Source organism: Camelus bactrianus, chromosome 32 (assembly GCF_048773025.1).
Source record: "Camelus bactrianus isolate YW-2024 breed Bactrian camel chromosome 32, ASM4877302v1, whole genome shotgun sequence".
Lineage (NCBI taxonomy): Eukaryota > Metazoa > Chordata > Mammalia > Artiodactyla > Camelidae > Camelus > Camelus bactrianus.
Window position 1 is genome coordinate 4,369,194 of NC_133570.1, and position 24,064 is coordinate 4,393,257.

Below are 24,064 nucleotides of genomic sequence, written 5' to 3' on the forward strand. Positions count from 1 at the left end.
GGTAGGTTTGGATGAGAGGTGTTCAGACTGAATGCAGTAATGAGTGTAATCGGGGATGACTGTGTGCTGGGGGTCTTTGTGAATGTCAATCATCTCGTTTAGTCCTGGGGGAGGGAGTTCTGTGATACATGGCTCCTTGTCATCATCAACAGTGAGGGAAACAGAAGCTTAAGAGAGTAATTTGCCCAGGTGACCTTGCTGGGGTGTGTGTGTGAAAAGGGCCTGGAGGCAAACCCCAGGAGGACGGGTTCTCTCGTAGCCACGGCCTAGAACTGAGCCTAGCATGTGTGGAATGAATGGAGCAGGAAGCAGGGCTCAGGAGCCTGGGGGGATATTTCCAAGTTACTGTGTGTCTCTGGTCCACCAGGGAAGGCCCCGCTGGTGGACGCGGGGAGGGACCCCTCACTGCTGCTGGGCCACAGGGCTCGTCTGTGGGGCCACCGGGTGCCACAATGGGCTTCATGGCCTTGTCCAAGCTTGGGGGGAAAGCTGAGTTCCCCTCAGCTGTCTTTAAGTTTTCTGGCTGGAATCAGCCTTGCGAGCTTCATCTACTAATTTCTCCAGCTGCCAAAATCTCCCCTGTCTGTGTTCCCCATCTCAATAAAAGACACTTCCGTTCGTTCCCTCCAGGAGTAGAGGGAAAGCCTTGGGCCAGCCTTGACTGCACGCTTCTCCCGATACCCCTGTGTCTGGTCCACCAGCAAATCCTGTCCGCTTTACCTCGAAACAAAGATCTGCATTCTGACCCCTTCTCAACATCTCCATCACGACAGCCTCCTCCATCCACTGTTTGGACCAGTGCAGTCGTCTCACCTCTGGTCTCCATAGCAACCGGAGGGATCAAACACTCATCAGATCACGTGCCCCCTCTGTTCACAACCCTTCGGGGTTCCTGTCTCACTCTGAGTGAACACCAAGGTCATTTCGGTGGCCTGGAGCTCTGCCACCCCCACCACGATCCAGCCCTCCTTCCCCGTCTCACTGCAGCCCCCTTGGCCTCCCTGCTCAACCTACCACACTCACTTCTTTGAAATCCTTGGTCCCACCAAACCCTAGCTTGCTTTCCCCACTGCCTGGAAAGCTCATTCTCTGATATCTGCATAGCTCACTCCTCATGTCCCTAAAAGTCGCCCCCTTTGTGGTCCGTGTTTATTTGTGTGTTCTCTTTCTCCGTCGTGAGGAGGGCCAAGGGCTGTCGCTGTCCCTGCAGTGTCCCCGAGGGTCAGAGCAGCACCTGGGTTCATGGTAGGATGGCGGCATGAGCAGGTGGTAAGCACTCTGAGGTCATGTTGTTTCTCTAGCCCCTTCCCCAGCCTCAGACTCTATTTTGCCCCCTCCTTCCTCAGCGGTATCCACCCAGCCACCCAAGGCCCTGCCCTGCCTCTGGCAAACCTCCTTTGCCCACCGGCTAGTAAGTGGGGGTTGGGGAGAGACCACTCTTACTAACCAGAGGCTATTCTAGGTATTTTTCGTGTATTAACTCACTTCTCACCTCGTTTAGTATCTAAATAGCTCCCGTTGTCACTCTTTTATTGAGGGAAATGGGTCACTTGGCCCAGGTCACACAGAGTCAAGACTGCAACCCAGCGAGCCAGCTGCCCCTCTTTCTGAGCAGCCCCTTCCATAGCCTCCACCTGGGTCAGTAGGGTCCCTCCCAGGCCTCCCTCTTTATAGTCACTCCCCCGCCAAACTGGGGGTACAGGGTGCCCCCAGGGCGGTCTCATAGGCCTGGGCATGTTCTAGGTTTGGTTTTTTTTTTTTAGGGGAGCGGTAATTAGGTCTTATTTATTTATTTACTTGTTTACTTTTATAATGGAGGTACTGGGGATGGAACCCAGCACCCAGTGCGTGCTGAGCGCCTGCCCCAGCACCGAGCTACCCCCTCCATGCCCTGGTCTGGACACATTCAAGAATCACAGATGCCAAGGGAAGCTGGGGAGAGACGGCCTCTCCCTGGCTTGTGGTTGCAGCGACCCTCAGGGTGGCCCTGACTGTCCTGCAGAGTCTGCTCAGCCAGTTCTGTGCCCGGCCCTCCATCGGGAGCTCCAGAAAGCCCCGGGGTCGCGTCTTGGAGGGCATCCTGGGGCCCCAGCCTGACTGCATCTGGCCACGTCTGGCCGTGGAGGGCAAGACTATAGAACTGGCCTGTGGCCATAGATGGCGGGGGTCCCTTCCTGGGGTGGGGGGAGCAGCAGGGTCGCAGGTGTGCCCCGATTCTGTTGTGTTTTTATTCTCCTTTCCTGCCCGGGACTTCTGAGTCCTCCGGTGCGTGGGAGGGCGGCTGCCGCTGACTCCAGCCACAGCTGAAAAACACGGGCTATTTTTAGTTTCACTGAGAGTCAGTTATTTTTGTTTCCCTCTTTGCTCCTGATGGATTTGCTTTTCTGGCTTCATGAGTGTGTGTGTGTGTGTCTCTGTGTGTGTTGATGTGTGCACACGTGTGCTGGTTCTACACACATGACTGGTGACACGTGACCACGCCTGTTGGCGCGGGAACACACGTGCGTGCGCTAAAGCACGCACGCACGTGTTGTGTGTCTGCACGTGTCAGCATGGAACGCAGGGTCTGTGTTGGCACATGTGTGCAGGTGCACGGACATATATACATGTGCCGATGGAAGCTCCACTGGGTTGGTTTTCAGGAAGCTGGGCACACATGGGCCCACGTGTGATGGTACACATGTGTACGTGGGTGGGTTCACATGCACACGTGTGGACGTGTGCCCACTCGTACTGGGGGTATATAGTTAGAGATTAACGCGGTATTTCAGTGTTAACACGCGTCTGCGTGTGTTGGGATGTGCAGTGTACACTTGGAAGGCCAGGTACCTTCCTGAGGCCCGGCACCAGGGCTGTGTTCAGTGCTCCTGGCTCTTCCCATGCAGTGAAATGTTCTCCATCCCTTTCTGGAATGATTAATACTTGCGGTGTCTCCACTCCGTGAGTCACGTGATCGGCTAGAATTTGGTTCAGTTCTGCTTCCTGGAATCATCCCGCTGTGGCCTTCGACTTCTAGCAGACGAGTTGGAAGTGAGCTGGTGTTGAGGGCTTGCATACTGAGGTTTCCCTTGGGCACATTGGGTCCCTCTGGAGACCTGGCAAAGGCATGTCTGTCCCATCGACATCTGGGGGTCCTCTGGTGGTCACAGTGCCCAGAAGGCTGATCCCTGTGCTCTTGGTCAGCAGCAGGGAGGCCCCTGGGGTCGTGAGCCTCCCTCAAGGCTGATTTCAGCCACGAGGCTGATGCAGACTCTTCTGGCTCATAATCTTAGAACTAGTGAATTCGGTTCCGAGCGTCCGTCCCCAGCCCTTCAACACCTCAAAAATTTAGCGTCTCGGTCCGCATAAACACATCTGTGGTGCAAAGGATTCAACTCTAGGGCTCAGCCAAAGTGAAAAAGACAGAACAAAAGAAGTTCTTTTATGTACCTTATCTCCCTCCCCCTGGTTCAAATGCGACCTTGGCCTCCACTGGCCCCGGGAGTGGCCGCTGGAGCTGAAATGCAAAGAGAAACAAAAAATGGCTTTGGAGCTTCCCTGGGCCTGGGAGCTGGCGAGTTACAGTTTGTCTAGGGACGATTTGGGTCCTGATTTGAAGCTGCTCGGGCTGCTCAGAACATCCCCAAACCCAGAGGTCCAGGCTCCTGAGGGCCCAGGCCTCGGCTGACTCATTGTCTGGCTTCTGTCCCCCACCTCCACCCCGCAGTTTCCTCCTCTTCCCGCTGGCTTCGTGCTGGGCAGAGGGAAGGAACAGGAGTGGCCTGACCCATGTTCGCTTCCTGGCATTTTGGGTAAAGTTCCTTCCACCTTTTCTGGAAGCTTCTTAAAAGACTCTTGAGACACTTCAATGGCTGCTCTCCTGGGGTCCCTCCTACTTGGCCGGCGGGCTGGCGGGCTGTCCTTGGTCTCAGATGCTGGTGTCTCCTTATCTCCCTGACCACCTGCCATGGGCACATCCCAGCGCTCATGCCCTGAGCTCACCCAGTCTCACATGTCAAAGTCTGGCTCTGTCCCGGCCCCTCCCAAACTGACATCCCAGGCCCAGATCTTCCCCCTGAACTCTGTCTTCGAGCAGCCAGTGGCCAACTCCATCCCTTGACTTGGGCGGGCAGAGGTGGCTCACACTCACCCCGGCCAGCACCCGCCTTCCCATCCCTCCCCCCGAAACCCCATCCCTCCCGCCATCCTCCCATCTCAGGCTGTCGCTCCCCGGTCCTCCAGCTGCCCAGGCCGAAAGCCTTGGAGTCAGCCTCGACTCCCTCTCACTTCCCACACTGAGCCATCAGGACCCTGTATGGCTTCGTCTTCAAGATCTATCCAGAATCCATACATTCCTCTCCAAAGCCATGGTCACCACCCTGGTCCAAAGCACCATCCGCTCTGACTGGATTCTTGCAGGCCTCCCTATGTCCACCTCTGCTCCCTGTTGGGTTTTTTCAGCACAGCAGCCCAAGGAATCCTTTTAAAACTGCACTCAGAGCACCACCCTCTTTTGCTGAAGGCCCTGCTGGGGCCCGTCCCGTCCCCTCCGAGTCAAGGTGAGCCCTCACATTGGCCATCGAGGCCTGTGCCTTAGGCCCTTGGCCCCTTTCTGCCCTCCCCTTCACCTTGACCTTGCACGTGGCCCGTCTGGCCATTCCTCAGACTTACCGGCACTTCCGCCTTAGTTCTTGCCTCTGCCCACGAGCCTTTCCCTGATGTGATATGTGCATGTCTCGCTCTCCCACCTCCCCCAGGCTTTTGTTCAGATCGCCCTTGCTCACGAATCTCCCCTTTTTAATATTGCAAGTTCCCTCTCCGTTCCCCAGTGCTCCCAACCCTGCTTACCCTGCTGTAGCCCTGCCACCTACTGACACACGTGCACATCCTGTTTATTGTTTTTTGTCCATTTCTCCCTGTGAGAATGTCTGGCCCATGAAGGCAGGGACCAGGGTTTTTGTTCATCGCTGTGTCCCAAGCACTTGGAACGATGCCTGACACCTTAACGTAGGTTCTCAAATATTTATTTATTGAATGGATGTTTAGAAGAGGAGGGTGGTTTCACGGCAGGTTTGTGACAAGTGGCAGGTTGTCGCCCTGTGCAGGGACATGGGGACTGCTCCCCTCCCCCTGTACGGCCCCCACGCCACACCCTGCCGCTTGCCCGCTGCAGGGGCTTCCTCACCAGGCTGTCTGCTCCTGTCTGCGCCACTCTGCTGTCAGTCCTCTCTGCTGAAGCCAGAGTTGCTCTCTAACATAATGCAGACCGGATCGTTTCACTACCCTGATTAAAACCTTCTGGCATGTCGTATGAAACCATCTACCCCGTGGCCTGTAAGCCCCTTACCTGCCTCTACTGCCAACATTCTCTCCCTGCTGCGGCCTCACAGGCGGTTCTTCTCCTCCACCACACCACAGGGCCTTTGCACAGACTGATCCTTCTCCCAGGAATGCTTTTTCCTTCTGCCTCTTTTGCTTGGTTCCTCTTGTTTCAGCTCAAGTGTGGTCTCTTGAAGAAGATGCCTGCTGACCACCAACACCCCCTGCCACGAACCCCACCCACCTCTGTTATGAGCCCTCCATGTTAGTATCTGCTAAGCCTCCACCATTCTCTGGAATTATATTGTTGCTTGAGAGTCCATGAAGCAGGGACCTTGTCTGTCTTGTTCACGACTGTAGCCCATTGCTGGGGGGCCCTGGGCTGGGGTAGGACCTTGGGCCAGGGCAGTGAGAACATCCCAGTTGGGGGTCCTCAAAAGCATGGTCTTTGGAGCCCAGACTTCTTGGCTTCCAGAACTGGCACTTCCACCGCTATCTGTGTGCCTGGCACCGGGGAGCACCCGGGAGCCTGGTCTCTGTGATGCATTCGTGGATTCAGGGCCTGAGTCTTAACGAGCCCCTCCTGGATTCTAGAGACTTGTCTCTGATTCCAGTGACTGGGTGTTTCTCCTGGCTGAGTGCTGGTGTCTTCTGATTGGCCCCTTCTCTGTCCCAACATGAAGGTGGAGTGGCCAGGAGGAAGGGACACAGGTTTACAAAGATGTCATCAGGGCCGTCTGTGGGTGGTGGGTAAAGAAACAGCACCTGTCCCGTCCAAGGGAGGCGTGGAGGCTGGTCTGGGGCCACCTTGCGCTGCCTGTCCGAGGGGGAAGGGATTTTCCTGCTGGCGTCTTGGATTTGGGTGAGAAGGTATTTCTCTCCTGCTGTATTTAAGCCCAAGTTCAGCATTAAAGTGGAATCATTTATGTTTCTTTTTTCATATTTTACCATTATTACTTTGTTTTTATTTCTTTTTGCTTTTGTTTTATATTTTTATTTAAAATTATTAAAAATTGAAATATAGTTGATTTTCCATTTATGTTTCTTGTCCCCGTGAGCAGAAACTGTATGAGGCTGGAGTTGGGAGACCCGTCCCATTTGTTGGTGATTTTACACCATACGTGCAGGATTGCACATCATTTCAACCGTGTGGAATCATTCATCTGTGATCAATAAAGAGCGAGCATGGGGAGGGAGTTTCTTGTGGTCCTGCTGTTCCTCCTGAGGGTCCAGCCTGAATGCAGTCCGAGTTAAAGATTCGTTTCTTTGTATGGATGCTTCTGTATCAGTCGCCAGCCGCTCTGTCTGGGGCTCAGCACACACATGGCCATATGCCACACACGGGGGAGAAACTGGCTGCTTTGAATTTCCCCAGGGGCTCCAAAGGGAACCTTAGGGAGGGACCTTCAAGGGTACTTAGAGAATTTTCCCAGTGGCTGGGGAAAGTTGTGGTGTGATTGCTCATGAGCTCTGATTGGCTGAGCTTGTCTCACATGCTTATCCCTGAGCCAGTCGCTGTTGCTGGAGAAATGGACTGCTCTGATTGGTCAGGCTTGGATTCCATGCCCATCCTTGGAGCTGGAGAAGGAAATCTTTTTTTCTTCCAAAGCAGAGGGACTGAGGTGGGGTAAGAGTGGTACCCTAAAGGAAAAGGTGTGTGTGGGGGGAGACTGTTAGCAGAAGGAGGAAAGGGTGACAGGCAGCAAAAATGGTTGATGGGCCCTTTGCCCCAGAATAGCTTCCTCACTTAATCTCATTGCCTCTTGCTATTATAGTATTAGAGATTATTTTCTTTGGCTCTACCCAAGACCTCTTGAAGGGGTGGTAGCTTATCAGCTAATTGTTTTTAATCAGGGAAGTTTTCAGAAACTTAGATTGTTAGATCTGGAACTTGGGTTTTACTCAGTTCCATCTTTTATTTTTCTTTTGGGAACACCGGAACTTGGAGCAGGGATTTAAGTAAGGCCACAGAGCAAATTAGCAGTGAGTGCTGGCAGGGAGGACTATCCCAAGTGGGCACGGGAAGTGGGTGGAGGCTAGACGGGCTGGGGGAGCAGGGCTTGGCCAAGAGGCCAAGTAGTTATAAAAGCAAGTCACTAGCTAGCATCCTTCAGGCAGAAAGTCCCCAGGATCCCCTGTCTGCACCCCTGCCTGACCACCTCCTGGCAACAGTCTGGGAGAGGTGTCAGGGCTGGCAAAGTGTGCCAAGTACAGGCTTTGTCTGCCCTGGGTTGGGGGGTGTGGGAGAAGGGCTGAGCAAAGACTCTGGCCTTATCAGAATCTGCCCAGGCATAGATGTGGAGGGGTGGGTCTGGAATCGTCAAAGCAGCACGTATGTTCTGCAATGTGAGCCAGCATGCCTGTCATCCACAGTCCCCTGGGTGGACGGCTGCCAGCCCGCTGGCCCTTGCCCCACATCCTGGGGCACAGCTTCTTCACCTAGGACAGCGTGCAGCTGTGTGTGTGGGAGGGACCCACTTGGACAGCCAGGCCGCTAGGGTCCCTGGGAGCATCCCTTTGTGTGCCGAGAGCGGCCTCTGTGCCCTCATAAGAGCCTTCCGCCTGGGTGAGAGGCATGGGGCAGAGAGGAATGTGAGGAGCTCCAAGGCAGTGCCAGGTGAGGCGGTGTCGGACGAGACATGTCGCTGTCAAGGTCGGGCATGAATTCTCAACCCCCCAGGGTTCTTTCTGGGCCAGGGGTTGGGTATCCAGGAGCTCAGGTGAACCCAAGAGCCAGACAGCCTGGATTCAAATTCTGGCTCTGCCACTTCCCAGCTGTGTGTCTTTGGGCAAGGGACTTAACCTCTCTGTGCCTTATTCCCCTCTGTAAAATGGAATTAACAGAAGTATCTCTTGTACAGGACTCTTAGGAAGATGGGGGAGTTGGCACGTATAGAGCACTTAGAATATAAGTCATGTAAGTGTTTGCCCTCCAAGCTTTATAGACACATGTACAGAAGAATGAGTCAGTCATTTTACCCAAATGGGACCATACTAGGCCCACTTTTCTGTGTCTTGCTTTTCTCACTCCGTTGTCTCTTCTCTGAATCTTCCCCTGTCACCTGGGTAGCTCTGAATGGGTATCTGGATGACTGTGGCCGGCCCGCGGTGTGGACGGACCAGCCATTCCCGTGAGGGGGCTTCCAGACTTGCGAAACAATCCATAAAGCAGCCGGACGTGTTCTTTTCTCGCGCCGAAGGTTCAGTTTGAAAAAGTTCATTTTCGGAAGAATCGCAGTGTCGGACAGTGCAGCAGACTCCTGGAGGCCGTCTCCCGAGCTCCCCTGATTACAGTTTGCTGCGTTTACGTTCTCAGTCTCTACCTGCCTGCCCGTCTGTCTCTCGCTGCCAAACCATTTGCGAGTTGCCTGCAGACGTCGTGACGTCGCGCCCCAGAGTGCTGCAGCGTGGGGGTCTTAGGGATGCAGGGATATTCTTCTCCGTAGCCGCAGACCACGGTCACACTCAGCAAGGCTCGGGATGATTTCACCTAACACTCAGTCGACATTCGGATTCCCTGCTGTCCCAGGAGCACCCTGCACAGCAGTTTTTTGGTTTTGATTGTTTGAATCACGTCCTTTGCCCTGTTTCGCTGTTTCTTCCTCCTCTTTTACTCCGGGCCAGTCCTCTAGCCCTGTTCTTCTTACTGGGGCTGTCGCAGCACGGGCGTTGGTGCAGGGACTGGGCCAGTGTTTTGGCAGAATGTCCCTCGAGGGGGATTTATCTAATTGTTTCCTCGTGAGTGCACGCTTTCTTCCGACAGATCCCTACACAAAAGTCCCCTTGTGTGTCAGATGGGAGTAGAGCTCTCCCGGCCGAGCTGGGGTGGGCGTCTGGACTCCCCCAGCCTGGCAGCCGCACCCCGCAGCGGGCCTGGGCTCCGGGGCGTGCGTGAACCTCCCCTCAGACTGGAAGAAGCCAGTGGTTCTCTCTGGCCCGGCCTCTCTCAGCCGCCCCGCCATCTGCTTCCTGGTTTTCTCAGCTCTGATTCCTTGCCCTCACGCCCAGACGCGTGGATTCTTCCGGTGGCCCTGGGCCAGCCTGTCCCCTCCACTGCAGCCCTCCCCTTCTCCCAGCGCCCCTGAGGCATGATGGCCTGTGGGCTGGGAAGGTGCTGCAGCCCTGGGGTGCCAGGGCCTGTCGGGTGGGGATGGGATGGCAGGTGGTGGTGGGGGAACCTTCTCATCTCCCCCCGCCCATCCCTCTGAGCCTTGCACAAATTCTTGTGCCAGATCCCCCAGCCCCATCTGGCCCCTTGGCTGGCAGGTGGAGGTCACTCTGGCTTTACTCGGCTCTGAGCCCGCTGCAGCCGGAATCCCTTGGCAGCTTTGAAAGGCTCTCTAGGCCCCGGGACTTCCTTCAGCTGCCTGTTCCCAGGCTCCCCGGATTCCACCTGCTGCAGCCTCCTGCTTCCACTTTCCCGCTTTGATTCCTTTTTGTTGTGAAATGCTACGCACTTCAAGGAAAGTGCCTGGACACACGCAGTTCAATAAATAACTAAGATGACCCTCAGTGTGATCGTCCCCAGATGAAAAAGCAGAACCTCGCCTGCTCTCCAGAAGCCCCTGCCCAGGAAACTGTGCGTGCTCCCAGCTTGCTTGGCTCCTTCTCGTGTGGCCTGCTGTCTGCCTCCCTAAACGCTGCGTTTAGTTTTGTCTGATGGTGAACTTAAGTTAAATGGAATCATACTGCTATGGTCTGAATGTCTGTGTCCCCTCAAAAGTCACATGTTCGAAGTCCTGATGCCCGAAGTGATGTGCTAGGAGGTGGGGCCTTTGGGAGGTGATGAGGTCGTGAGGGTGGAGCCCCCATGAATAGGATTAGTGCCCTTATTAAAGAGACCCCGGGAAAAACAAACAAAGAGACCCCAGAGAGCTCCCTTGCCCCTTCTATGAAGTGAGGACACAGCGAGAAGTCTGCAAGCAGGAGAAGGTCCTCACTCGACCATGCCAGTACCCTGATCTCAGATCCCCAGCCTCCTGACCGTGAGAAATAAGTGTCTGTCGTTTATAATCTGCCCTGTCTGTGATATTTTGCTATGGCATTCCAGCCCTGATGGAACACATACTCTGTTGGGTTTTTTTTTCCTCTGTCTTGTTGTTCTTGCGTCCCACTATGTGTGTGAGATCCATCCACATTGTTGCAATAAACTACACTCTATCTTCGTGGCTGTATAATATTCCAGGAGGCCGTCGTGGTTTCTCTGTCCTAAGCCATGAGTATCTCCAGCTCTGGGTTGTGAACTATCTCGGTCCAGAGGGCACAGGCCTGACTTCCTCTTGGGTCCAGAAGGAGGGGCAGGACTGCTAATCATGGCCTGTGCATCTTCGACATAATCCAGAAGTGCCAGACTGTTTTCCAGAGTGGTTGCATCAGTTCAGTCCCGTCATGAGCTTTCTATTTAATAATCTATAGAGGTGAGGGGTGGGTATAGCTCAGTGATGGAGCACATGCTTGGCATGGATAAGATCCTGGGTTCAATCCCCAGCACCTCCGTTAAGGGGAAAAAATTTATAGAGGTGAAATTCACTAAACATGAAATTAATCATTTTAAAGTGATCTGTTCAGTGGCATTTAGCCCTTTCACAGTGTTGTGTCACCTCTGTCTCTTTCCAGAACATTTCCATCCCCGCAGAGTGAAACCCCACTTCCTATTCTTTCTTCCTTCTGGCTCCTCTGTTCCCGAGCAGCTACTAATCGGCTTTCTGTCTCTGTGGATTTGTCTGTTCTGGACATTTCCTATAAATGGAATCATGTCGTGCCTGGTCCTTTGTGTCTGGCCTCTCCCACTCCCCATCATGTTTTTAAGGTGCATCTTGCTGCACCACGTGTCAGCACTTTACTCCTTTTTGTGGCTGAATCATACTCCCCTGTGTTGAAGGACCTCTTTCTGTTCATCCATCCGTCAGTCAAGGGAGACGGTTTGTTCCACCTCTTGGCCGACGTGCAGAGGGCCTCTGTGGATGTCTGTTACCTGTTTTCTCTTGTCCCCTTCAACTTCCTCTTCCTCCCTCATCCCTCAGGAGGTGCCGGGCATCTGCTTGCAGAACTGGGGGAGCGGGGTCCAGTCCTAGCTCTGCCTCTCGCCTGCTGTGTGACCTCAGGCAAGTACGTCTGGTCTCTGGGCTTGGTGAGGCTCCTGTCCAAGACAGACCACACCTTCCCCTCGGGTTGAGGTAAGGCTCGAGCAGGCTCATGGGGGGCATGTGCTTGGAGCTGGGCACCGCCCGGGCAGACCCCACGTCCGGCACATGGGCTGCCGGGGCCCCGGGGAGGGGGCGGACTTCGCTCTTGGTACCTGACCCCTGCCTGAGCTCTGCTTTTCTCCTGTCCTGTCCCAGTCTTTGATATCTGTCCACAGTGCCGTATGCTAGTGTGGCCCGTGGTTTCTCGCGGCTGCCTGGATTTCCAAGTTCACATTCCTCACATTTTATTTATTCCTTTCCGGAAGAGTACCTGGTTCCGTCCATTCCTGCCACCCACAACAGTCAACATCCTGGAACCTTCCGTCTTAACATTCTTAAGAATTTCCTCGGGATGTGCTGGGCACAGAGCTGTCAGGTCGGAGGGCATGGGAGCGGGGAGGCGGGGAGCCGGTGTCACCCACTGTGCCTTCTAGAAGCGCTGTCACATTCTGTCCTGCATCTGCTCCGGCACCTCGTACCATCTGGCCTTCTGGAATGTCTGTGGTTGTGACGGCCACTGTTTTTATTTGATTTCTGAGTTGTCGGTGAGAGCCTTTTTCTTTCTGTAAGTCAGTGGCGGGGATGGAGTCCGAATCTCAGAGAGTTTCAGGGGCTTGTGAAAGGTCACACAGCAAACTCGGGCCAAACCCCAGGCCTTGGGCTTGGTTTAATCAGAAATTTTTGGCCCCTGGTGGCCAAGGTCAGCTGCGGAGAGAGGACAGAGGACGTGAGAGGCCTCTCTTCTGCTGAAAAGGCTCAGAGAAAGAGGTCAGCTTGTTCAGGACGGGGAGATAGTGTAGCTGACCCCACATACCAGCAACCAGCCTGAGCCCCGGCCTTCTAAGCGCGTGCCCGGGGCCCCCTTGGTGTGTTACTGCGTATGTGTGTGTGAATTTCCGTGGGCCTCTGTCCCCACGTGGCCGTCCCCTCTGTGCACTTCCAGGTCCTTGCCACTTCTTATAAGGACACCAGTCATTGGATTTAGGGCCCACCCTGACCCAGGGGGCCTCATCTGGGGACCTGTAATCTGTTCACACCTCCAAAGATGCGATTTCCCATTAAGGTCACACTGAGTTTTCAGCTGGACATGAATTCTGGGGGACACTGCTTGACCAGGGGTTTGCCCGACCCTCAGACCAGCAGAACCCCAGGTTCAAATCCACGTCTTAGCTCTTGGCTTCTCTGGGAGCTTGGTTTTCTCCTGAAAGCTCGTGTCCTCTTCTGCATGGGGGCCAGTTTTCTCAGCTCCCACACACAGGGGTTCCGGGGGCCTGGCCTCGGGCGGTCACATCACTTGTGACAGCTTGGCTGGATGTGCTTGCCCAGATGGCCCCTGTTGGCATCAAAAAGAAGATAAGAAAAGAGAAATATGGCACAATGAAAAAAAAAAAAAAGTTGAAAACGTACAGAAAAGAGTGACAGCCTCAAAACAAAAGGCACAACGTGAAAAGCCGCTGCTCCCTTGCCCCGCAGCGGGTCCTGGCTCCAAAGGCAACTTGGGTTAATAGTTCCTTCCTGAAAAACAATGTTTGTGTCCACTGGTCCGGGATATCCTCCCGTCTTCATCACACCCATGGGGGTCTGTGTGCCTTTCCCCGCCCTGGGTTTGGCACCGAGGGGTGGATCTTGGCGAGCTTTATTTTGGCACAGAACTCACCCTCGTATGGCCCCTGTGGGGCCTGTCTTTCTGCCCTGCGGCTTTGTAAACACAGGGCTGCCGAGGACAGGGCTGTTTCCCTATATACCGCCGGAGCCGTGACGGAGGGAGGCCTCGGTCCCTGGGACGTGACAAAGGAAGGTTGTGGGTCAGGATCCATGTTAGAAAAAAACCTTCCTGCTGGGAACACCTGTATGTCTTCTGGAACTTTCTCCTGGTGCATACATTTCCCGGGGCTGCAGTGACAAGTGATCATAGATGGGAGGTTTAAAATAGACATGTTTTCTCAAACCCAGTTCTGGAGAAGTCTGAGATCCAGCTGTCGGCTGCGCTGCCACCGAAGGCTCTAGGGGAGGGTCTTGCCTTGTCCCTTCCGCTCCTGGTGGCCCCATCGCTCCAATCTCAGCCCCTGTCTCCATGTGGCCTTTGCCTCTGTGTCTTCTCTTCTAAGGACACTCGTCATTGGATTTAAGACTCACCCACGTAATCCGAGATGATCTCATTTTGAGATCCTTGATTACATTTGCCAAGACCCTTCTTCCACAACAGGTCATGTTCACAGGTTCTGGGCAGAAGTTACTGTGTGCCGGGCACCAAACTGTGTGTGGTACAGGCCCATCAGATTCTCACAATCCCCTCCACGGTGCGGTTATGCTTGGGTCCTGGAGGCCCAGAGAGGGTGCGGCACCTGCCTGAGGTCACACAGCTGGTGGTAAAAGCGGAACCTGGACCCGTGCCTGTGTCCCGCACTTCTGTCCCAGACCTGGCTGGGGAGGTGTTTTGTGCGGTCCACGCTGCTATTAAAAAAAAAGTTCAATTAGTTGCCAGCATTTAAAGGCGGGCAGATTTACATCCAAATCTAGATTTCAAAGTACTCCTGACAGTTTGGGAGCTCCACCTGGCAGCTGTCGGCCAGGGGCTGCCCCGTTGGCCGAGGTCTGTTCCTCAGCAGGCCTTGTTCTCACCAGGACGATGCTTCCGGGCTCTGTGGCCGTGGGCAAGTGACTTGGCTCCTTCAGGCCTTGATTTCCTCATCTGCAAAATGGGGATAATAGTAGCCCTGGCCCCGCGGCTGTTGCAGGGGGGATGAGCGAGTTGGTAGATGGGAAGTGGGTAGGCGCTGCCCCACGGCCCTCAGCTGACTGTGGTTGTGGGCTGTGAGGTGGCTGCATCAGGCCGGCCTGGGTCCTATTAGCTACCAGCCGTCTTTGGGAATGAATTCAGACTTGGTTCGTGGAGGCTGTCCAGGGTCCTGGGGGCGGAAGTGTCCGTTGGGAGCCCCTCGGGGCTCTGAGGCTGCTTGCGGCCTCAGCGCATCGTAACCCTCCTGCCTGCTTCCTCGTCGGTGACAGTCCCTGCTCTTCCTACCTGGTCAAGTGAGGGAATAATGGAGAGAATTTAAAAATACGCCTTAGGGCTATAATTATTATTTTAATATATGTGGTGGTATAGGGTGAGGATTCAGAAAACAGCCCCAAATTCCAGCCATACTTTTGTAGTGGCCTAATCTCCCCGAGCCTCAGTTTCCTCATCTCAAGGCAGGATGTCGTGGAGCTGTTGTGGGGACTCAGGGAGCAAAGTGAGAGAGCCATGAGGATGATGGGGGTGAGGATGGTGAGGATGGTGATGGCGGGGGTGGTGGTGGGGATGGTGACAGTGGGGGTGGGGACGGTGGGGGTGGGGACGGTGGGGGTGGGGTGATGAGGTTGGCAGGGGTGGGGATGGTGATGGTGGGGGTGGGGATGGTGATGGGGGTGAGGTGGGGATGGTGGGGCTGATGATGGTGGAGGTGGGGGTTGTGGGGGTGACGATGGCAGGTGTGTCCAGGGCACCCGGGGAGGTGGGAGCAGAGGCGGCTGTGGCTATGGGCTGGGGTGGGAGGCTGTCCCTCATGGGCAGCCGGGCCCTCCCTGTCATCTCCTGCAGGAGAATAGACGTAGCCAACCTCCACGCGCCCTTGGGCTCTGGCAGCTGTGACGTGTGCCAGGGAGCCCAGGTAAGTGCGGCACAGCTGACAGCAGTCTCGGCCACCTGTGTCCTTGGTGGGGAAGGGAGAAAGGGTGGGGGCTGGGGTGGCGTCCAGCCGAGGTCTGAGATGTCCTTCATTCTTGGGGGCTGGGTGTGGGGAGGGGATGCGCTGAATGGTCTTCGTGGTTTTGGACTTGATAACCAGCAGCCCTCAGCACGTGTCTTCTGAGCATGTACTGTGTGCAGGCACCGTGCCAGGCATGGGGGCTGCGGTGCTGGGTCCTCCTCTCAGCAGTCTGCACTCTAGTGGCGGGGATGGCCTGCCAGCAAGTCCATAAAGACACGCACAGATGTCTCTGGATGCTGACATGCAGGAAGCGCTCTGAAGGGAGCAGGGCAGGCGGGCTGACATCAAGGGACTGGTGGGGAGGGGTCTCCTTTGGGTGGGTGGTCAGGAGGGCCTCCCTGAGGAGGGGCCATTTGAGCATGGGAACAGCGTGCCAGGCAGAGGGCACAGCACGTGCAAAGGCCTGGAGATGGGAAGTTGCTTACGGTATTGGAGGAGGAGGAGGAGGAGGAAACAGGCCAGCGGGGTTGGGGAGAAGTGGCAGGGAGGGGGGCCTGGGTCTTGCAGCATGTGGTGAGGAGTTGAGATTGGTTTTCCGTTCCATGAGATGCCAGTGGAGGGCTCTGAGCAGCGGAGAACTGCGGTCTGACTCATGTCTTATGGAGCCCTCTGGCTGCCGTGGGGAGAAAGCAGTTTTGGGGGAGTTGAAGAAGAGGCGGAGGGGATGGTGGCTCAGGCCAGGGTGGAGGCAGTATATTTGGAACAAGGAAACAGAGTCAAGATTTCCTATGCGGGGAGAGCAAACAAGACGTGGTCATGAACTAGACTTGGGGTGTGAGGGAAGGGGAGAAATAAAGCTCTTAAACTTCCATCTGAGGGACTTGATGGATGGAAATATCTTGCGGGGAACCGTCAAGAGCAAATGGAAAGTGGAGGCGTTAAATCTGGTCTTAAATTCTTGGTAGGACAACTGAACAACCTGATTAAAAAATGAGCCAAGAACTTAAGAGAAGTTTTCTCCAAAAATACGCAAATGACCAGCAAGCACATGAAGAGATGTTCCACGTCAGTAATCCTTGGAGAAATCAAATCCTAACCACAGTGAGATATCACTTCATGCCCATCAGGGTGGCTTCTATCAAAAAAAAAAAAAATGACAGTGGTCGGCCAGGATGTGGAGAAATTGGAACCCTGGTGCACTGTCGGAGGGGATGTGAAACATCGCAGCTGCTGTGGGAAAGGCTGGCAGTTCCTCACAAAACTAAAACACAGAATTACCACCTGCAGCCCTTCCACTTCTGGGTACACATCCAAAAGAACTGAAAGCAGGGATATTTGCACAGCCATGTTCACAGCAGCATTATTTGCAATAGCCAAGGGGTGGAAACAATCCAAGTGTTCATCAATAGATGGATGGACATGCAGAAGTGGTCCATCCGTACACTGGAGTGTGATTCAGCCTTAAAAAGGAAGGTAATTCTTTTTTTTTTTAAAGTTCAAGCCACTTTAATTCACATATTTTTTAAATTTTATTCTTTATTGAAGCATAGTTGATTTACAATGTTAGTTTCAGGTGTACAGCAAAGTGATTCGGTTATACATCTATATATACATATATATTTCAGATTCTTTTCCATTATAGCATTATAAGAAATTGAATATAGTCCCCTGCTATACAGTAGGTCTTTGTTGTTTATCTGTTTTATATATAGTAATGTGTATCTGCTAATCCCAAACTCCTAATTTATCCCTCCCCCTCCCTTCCCCTGTGATAGCCATAGTTTGTTTTCTATGTTAGTGAGTCTATTTCTTGTTTATAAATGATATTTGTCTCTCTTTTTTTTAAGATTCCACATATAAGTGATATCATATGGTATTTGTCTTTATCTGTCTGACTTCACTTAATATGATCATCTCTAGGTCCATCCATGTTGCTGCCAATGGCATTATTTCTTTTTTATGGCTGAGTAGTATTCCATTGTGTGTGTGTGTGTGTGTGTGTGTGTGTGTGTGTGTGTGTGTATGCACCACATCTTCATCTTCTTTATCCATTCATCTGTTGATTGGCATTTAGGTTGGCTACTGTAAATAGTGCTGCTATAAACATTGGGGTACATGTGTCTTTTTGAATTCGAGTTTTTTCCCAGATATATGCCCAGGAGTGAGATTGCTGGATCGTATGGTAAGTCTATTTTTAGTTTCTTAAGAAACTTCCATACTGTTCAACATAGTGGTTGCACCAAATTGCATTCCCACCAACAGTATAGGAGGGTCAAAAGGAAGGTAATTCTGACACATGCTACAATATGGATAAACTTTGAGGGTGTTATACTAAGTGAAATAAGCCAATCACAAACAGACACCTATTGTGTGATTCCACTTAAGTGAGGTCCCTTTGGGGGTCAAATTCATAGAGACAGAAAATAGAACGGTGGTTGCTAGAGACTGAGGGGAGTTAGTGTTTAATGGGAACAGAGTTTCAGTTTGGGAAGAGAACATTTTGGAGCTGGATGGTGGCAATGGTTACACAGCAGTGTGGATGTATTTAATGCCACTGAGCTGCACACTTAAAAATGGTAAAGATGGTAAACTTGATGCTATGTGTATTTTACCACAATTTAAAAAAATGTGGGGGGCAGGGTACAGCTCAGTGGTAGAGCACGTGCCTAACATGCACAAGGGCCTGGGTTCCACCCCCAGCACCTCCATTAAAAATAAATAAATAAAAACCCAATGACCTCCCCCCTAAAAAAATAAAGAAAAATTTTAAATGTTAAATAAAAAAGTAGAAAAACAGAGGAAAAATATTTTTTTTAAAAAAAAGAATTAAAAAATTGTGATGGGGCTCTCTTCCTCGGCGCTGCCTACGGAGGCGGCAGCCATCTCCTAGTCGGCATCATGGTCGCCCTGAAACCCCTCCTGAAGCCCCAGATCATCAAAAAGAGGACCAAGAAGTTCATCCGGCACCAGTCAGACCGATGTGTCAAAATTAAGCAGAACTGGTGGGAACCCAGAGGCACTGACAACAGGGCGCGCAGGAGGTTCAAGGGCCAGATCCTGATGCCCGGCATCGGCTACAGGAGCAACAGGAAAACAGAGCACATGCTGCCCAGTGGCTTCCGCAAGTTCCTGGTCCACAGCGTCTAGGAGCTCGAAGCGCTGCTGATGTGCAACAGATCTTACTGTGCTGCGATCGCTCACAATGTCCCCTCCAAGAACCGCAAAGCCGTTGTGGTGAGAGCAGCCCAGCTGGCCATCGGAGTCACCAGTCCCAACGCCCGGCTGCGCAGCGAAGAGAACGAACAGACAGCCCGTGTGCACACTGTATTTGTGTTAATAAAGCCATGAAACTCAAAAAGAAAAAAAATTCTGCTGGGGTTTACCTTGAGGGGGCATCGGTACTGGTCCCCCCTCCCAGGGGCGTGAATTGGGTGTGTAGGTGGTAGACCGATTGCTCAGCCGCAGGCCACGGTGATTACAACACGCTGTTCCTCTAGCAAAAGATCAAGCCTTTGAAGGAGGTACCGCTGAGCCTCTGATGCCTGCAGGCTTGAGCCACTGTTGCCCCATCTTATGAGACCTTGGCAAGCTTCCCGTGCGCCCTTGAACCAGGGCCAAGTGGAGGAAGGCTCCTTCAGCAATTGTCCTTGTCTCCTGTTTGCACCCAGATGTTGCCTTCAGAACAATGCACGTCGTTGGTCATTTCGTTCTCTGTGCTGCCACCGGGTAGAGGGGGGAGGTACTCACATCTCCATGTGGCGGGTCAGGGGACCTAGGGGGCTAGGACAGGGGCTGGCACACTTTGTAAAGGACAAATAGTGAATATTTTCGGCTTTGCAGGACAAACAGATTCTGTCTCAGCCGTGGGGCATGTTCGTCAGTGGGCGTGGCTGTGTGCCATGGCAGCTTTGTTTATGGACCCCAAATGTGAATTTCATGTAACTTTTATGTGTCATGAACTAGTGTTCTTCTATTTTTTCCAGACATTTGAAAATGTAAACCCATTGTTAGCTCCTGGGATGAACAGAAACAGCCGCCAGGCCAGATTCACTGAGCCCTTTCTTGCTTGAGAACAGCTAACTTTTATTACTGGGGTGAGGTTGTGATGTTTGAAGGAAGGGCTATCCTCTGCCTGACTGGTGTGGAGACAGTGGGGCTGGAGTCGGCCCTGGTAGAGATGGTGCTTGTCCTAAAGATCACGGACAGGTGGACTGCCTGGAATTCTTATCCTGGTGGCGTATCCGGGGCGTGGGGGGTTCAGATGAGACCCTGGCTTAGGGGGTGGAGGGTGAGATTGTGCTTGATTTGCCTGGGGGCCAGGGGTCAGAACGGCGTGTGCCTTCCAGCAGTCTCCTCCCTTACCTGCGATCCTTACCCATCCACACTTGTAGTAAGCCTTTACCGAGGCAGTTGGATGCCGTGGTGAGAGCAAGGTTATGGGCTGCAGGCAATAGAAAACCTGCTCCTGAGTGGCCTGTATAATACAGATGTTTATTATTGTGCTCCATGAGAGATCGGAGGTGGTGGATGTTTCCAGATTTATTCAGCAGTTCAGTGATGTCAGGGCACTGGGTCAGCGTTGGTCTGACTCTCATAGCCTTGCCCTCATAGTCTCATGATGGCTGCCACAGCGCCGAACATTACACTGTCACACACATCATTCAAAGCGAGAAGGAGGGTGGTGCAATGGGAGGGTTCTGTTCAATTCTTCCTTTTATTGGAAGAGGAATTTTTTTTTCTCAGTAGCCCCCAGCAGACTTTCCTTTCCTTCTCATTGGCTAGGCAGGATCATGGGCCTGGACTAGAAGCCTGGGCCAACCTTCCCTGAGATTTCGGGCTTCCTACCCAATATTAGAAGCAGATCAGGGTTTGTTCCACTTAGTAGGAGGAGGGGATAAAGGTGGCCTTTAGGTGGGCAGCAACACTGTTTGCCACGCCCAGTGCTTATTTAGTACACGGCCTGGCACCCAGTAAATGCTGGCATCGTCAACCTTAGCCTACTCCATATCGGGCAGGCAGAGTTTGCACAGCTGAACATCCTCAAGTAACCAGCACCCAGATGAAGAAATAGCAGCACCCCAGGGTCCCCTTGCTTTCCCCTCCAGTTGCTACGCAGCCCCGAGGGTGACCGCCACCATGACCTACTCCAGCGGAGCTTCGTTTTCCCTGGTTTTGTCCCTTGTCAAGATGGAATCACCCAGCGCATACTCGTGGTCTGGCTTCTTTGCTCAATGTTACGCTTGTGAGACTCACCCACGCGGCACGTGGGCTGTTCTTTCTCATCGCTGTGTGACTGCACCACGGTGCGAATATTCAACAATGTCCTGGTTAATTGTTTGGTTGTTTCTGGTTCGGGGCCACCAGGAGCGGAGCTGCTGGGGACACTCGTGCACGGGTCTCTGTGCGGACACGCGCTTTCATTTCTCTTGGCTAATACCCGGAAGTGGGGTTACTGGGAAGTCGCGCATGCACGTATGTGCTTTAGTGGCCAGTGCCCAGCAATATTCCACAGTGGTTGTACCCGTTGGCACTCCTGCCAGCGTTCAGTGATGTTCTGGTGCTCGCCAACGCATGCCGGTAAATAGGTTTGATGAGCTGATCTCTTCCTACTTTGTGTCTGTCATTCGTGAATAATGTATCATCTTGCCCACTTCCTGCTCGGCTCCTGTTCGATGATCTCTGCACCACCCCATCCCCCCAATAGCATTGAGCACCAGCTTGGAGCATATTAAATGCTCAGGTAGGGTTGGCATGGATGAATGAATGAATGAATGGGTGAATGAATGCGTGAATACCGTGTTCTCATCCTGTGTTACTGTAGGACACGGATTGCAAACTCAGATCCTGGAAGGGCCATGTAGGCAGTGCCAGTGAGTGGAGCGGCCTGGTGTGAGGCACTAGGGAGCAGTGGGGCCTGTGGCAAGCTGGAGAGCGAACCCTGTGCTGGGAGCAGCTGCTGCTGAGCTCAGGAGGCTGTGGCTGGGTGGTGATGCCGGCCCAGAAGAAGCCAGGAATCCAGAATTCTTCTGCTGTTTTTAAGGTGTTGTCAACAAATTCAAATATTTTGAAATACCATGTGATCCACAACTCATCCACTGGCCAAATCTGACAGTTTGTAGACCCGGCTTCAAGAAGACAGAAGACCCTTCTGTTTTTTGGTGGGGAGGGGTTAATATTTTTAACTGTTTCAAAAAAAAAATTTTGTTATGATAATTTCAAAGGTACATTAAAAGAGAGAGAGCGAGAACAGTGTGATCGCCACATGCCCCTCGCTTGCTCTGACAAACATCAGGTCATGTGCCTCCAGTTCCACCTGTGTCCCCACCCGTGTCCCGTTCCCCTTTCCCGAGTCAGTCTCGTGCACACATCTGACATCGGTTCGTTTGAGTCTCTGACGCGGTGGTTCTCTAACTTAATTGTGCGGCTGAAGCCCCTGGAGGGCTTGTTAAAACACAGATGGCTGGGCCCCACCCCAGAGTTTCTGAGTTGGCCTGCAGACCAGCACGTCCAGGGACCACACTTTGAGAACCACCGCTCAGACAGGTTACATGGAAGACTAGAGACCCCCCTCCCCTCGCCACCACGTTGCCACAGTGCTGTTATCCCACCAAAACTAATTCCGAGGTATAGTGGTGAGTTTTTGAAACAATGAAACTGCTCAGCTGTTCAGAAGTTCCCTAGGCCCCAACCCCCTGCAGTTGGGTCCCTCTGGGACGGCTGAAGCAGTGTGCTCAGTGGTCAGTCGGTCCCTGCCCAGGCAGGAAGCTTCCTGAGACCCCTAGGACCTCTGAGTCGCTCTGTCCTCTGACCTTTGCTCCCTTGCATCTGTCCTGCAGGAACCTGTTGGCTCTTTGAGGTCTGCTTTGGTAAGACCCCTCCCCCCCGTTTCTGATGCCACCCCGGGATGGGGAAGGCTGGCCTTCCAGGGCCCCTCCACCCCAGTGATCTCGAGTGCATCTTCAGCTGCGGAGTTGTTTTGGGGCATGTCTCAGTTTGTGTTCTGACACCTTAGTGTCACTGTCAAGCCAGGCCAGCCTTTAGTCTCAGAAGTCGAGGAGGCAGGGGCGTGTCTGCAGCTCAGAAGGGGATCCTCTGCAGAGCCCAGTTTTGAGAACAAAGCTGCAGATTTAAAAGAGGAGGGGGATGTTCCGAGCATCCTGGGCGTGGGGCCGCACGTTAAGAGGGTAGTGGACCTCCCAGGGCAAGACTTGGTCCACCGTGTCCCCGGCGGGGCTCCTGCCTGTTGGCTGCAGACAGGAATGCTCTGGAAAGGAAGGGGCACGTGGGGGACGAATGTCACCTTACCCCGGCACTTGCGTGCTCCTGGGTGTGACGGGGGCTGTGTCGGGGGAAGCCCCGCGTCTCTGAGTGGATGTGGGAGGCAGGGCAATGACCCCCCCCAAGATGTCCTAATTCCAGGACCTGTGAATGTCAAAGGGACTTTGCAGAGGTGATTAAATTAAGGCTCTTGAGATGCGGGATTCTGGGAGAGCTCAGTGTCATCATAAGGATCCTTGTAAGAGGGAGGCCAGGGGGGTGGTGGTTAGATAGGATGTGATGATGAAAGCAGAGGTTGAGTGATGTGAGGGATGCGAGTGGATTCTAGAAGCTGAAAGAGGTGGGGGAGTGGGTTGAAGGAACCAGTCATGCCGACACCTTGATTTTAGCGCCATTCCGGGATGAGACCCATTCTGGACTTGTGACCTCCAAAACTGTAAGGCACTAAATCTGTGATGCTTTAAGCCCCTGAGTTCTTGATAATTTTCCCCAGCGGCGGTGGGAGACGGACGCAGTGAGTTTGCTTCCATTAAAGCCAGGGTAGCAAAATTGTGAGAAATTCTGACTTCTGTGTAAGTAAAATACTTAAACTAAAAGTAATATTGTTTTAATATATCTGCTTTTAAACATTTCAGTCGTTTTTCGATGACTTTAATGTTCTGGGGAAAAAAACGGATACAGGGGCCCACATTTTTCCTTTGCCTCGAGCTCCGATACGGCTCGGCCAGGCACCGATTTGACCTCCCTGAGACGGGCCCTGTTTTTGTTTCAGTGGCTTCCTGTTTTAGGGCACTGTCAGGTTTGCAGAAAAGTGGGGAGGATAGTATGGCGGGTCCCCTCACACCCCACATCCGGTCTCCCCTGTCGTTAACATCTGTGAAGAGTGTGGTCCGTCTGTTACAGCGAAGGAGCCAGTGGCCATAAATTAGTGTTAACGAAGGCCGGCCCTCTGTTGGGATTTCCTTAGTTGCTATTTCGTGTCCTCTTTTTGTCCCAGGGTCCCGTCCAGGACGCCACATCACATTTAGTCATCGCATCGCCTTAGGCCCCTCTCGGCTGCGCCCGTCTCTCCGGCTGCCCTCAGCTTGGGTGCCCTGGGTGGGTTTGTAGGAGGCCCTCCTACTGGGGTTGGTGGGATGTTTCTCTCGTGACTAGACGGTCGTCCTGGGCTTTGGGGAGGAAGAGCACAGAGGCCAAGTGCCACACTTGCCATAGAATGTCATCATGACATTCCCGTAGAGGTTGGTCCTGTTTCGAGTCCCTTTTTACAGATGAGGAATCAGGCACAGGAAGCCGCCTCGGGCCCCAGCTGGTAGGTGGAAAAGGGCAGGCAGTGAGGAGGCAGGGAGTGGCTCGCTGCAGATGGAGGGCTGGGTGTCTTTGCCTGTAGGGAGGGCCCCTGGCTTCCCGTCTCTCTCCTGGGTCCCCCCCCACCCCCCCCGGGTCTCCTGCTGGTCTCTGTGGGGCAGGTGGAGAGCTGCAAAGATCAGATTTGATGGGCTCCAGCACCCTTGTTGAGCCTTTGTGGGCCAAGGGAGTGCTGGACATCTTAAAAGCACCGCTTCCATGTTACCTTTTTTTGCTTTTTGTTTTCTTTTTAAAAATCAAAAT

At 53.2% G+C, this 24,064-nt stretch overlaps 1 protein-coding gene and 1 pseudogene across 5 annotated transcripts in view; both read left to right on the forward strand.

The window, feature by feature from the left end:
* SCARB1 (scavenger receptor class B member 1) overlaps positions 1–24,064 on the forward strand; it is a 67,202-nt gene that overhangs the window by 4,209 nt on the left and 38,929 nt on the right. The window contains exon 1 of one of the 5 annotated variants that reach the window (XM_074356626.1): positions 16,580–16,648. The exons of the other annotated variants lie outside the window; for them this stretch is intronic. Coding sequence (XP_074212727.1) covers positions 16,589–16,648 — 60 coding nt within the window. The 5' untranslated portion in view covers positions 16,580–16,588. Of the gene's footprint in view, positions 1–16,579; positions 16,649–24,064 lie in introns of those variants that run through there. 5 annotated transcript variants of the gene reach the window in all.
* On the forward strand, positions 16,662–24,053 carry LOC141575815 (large ribosomal subunit protein eL32-like; annotated as a pseudogene).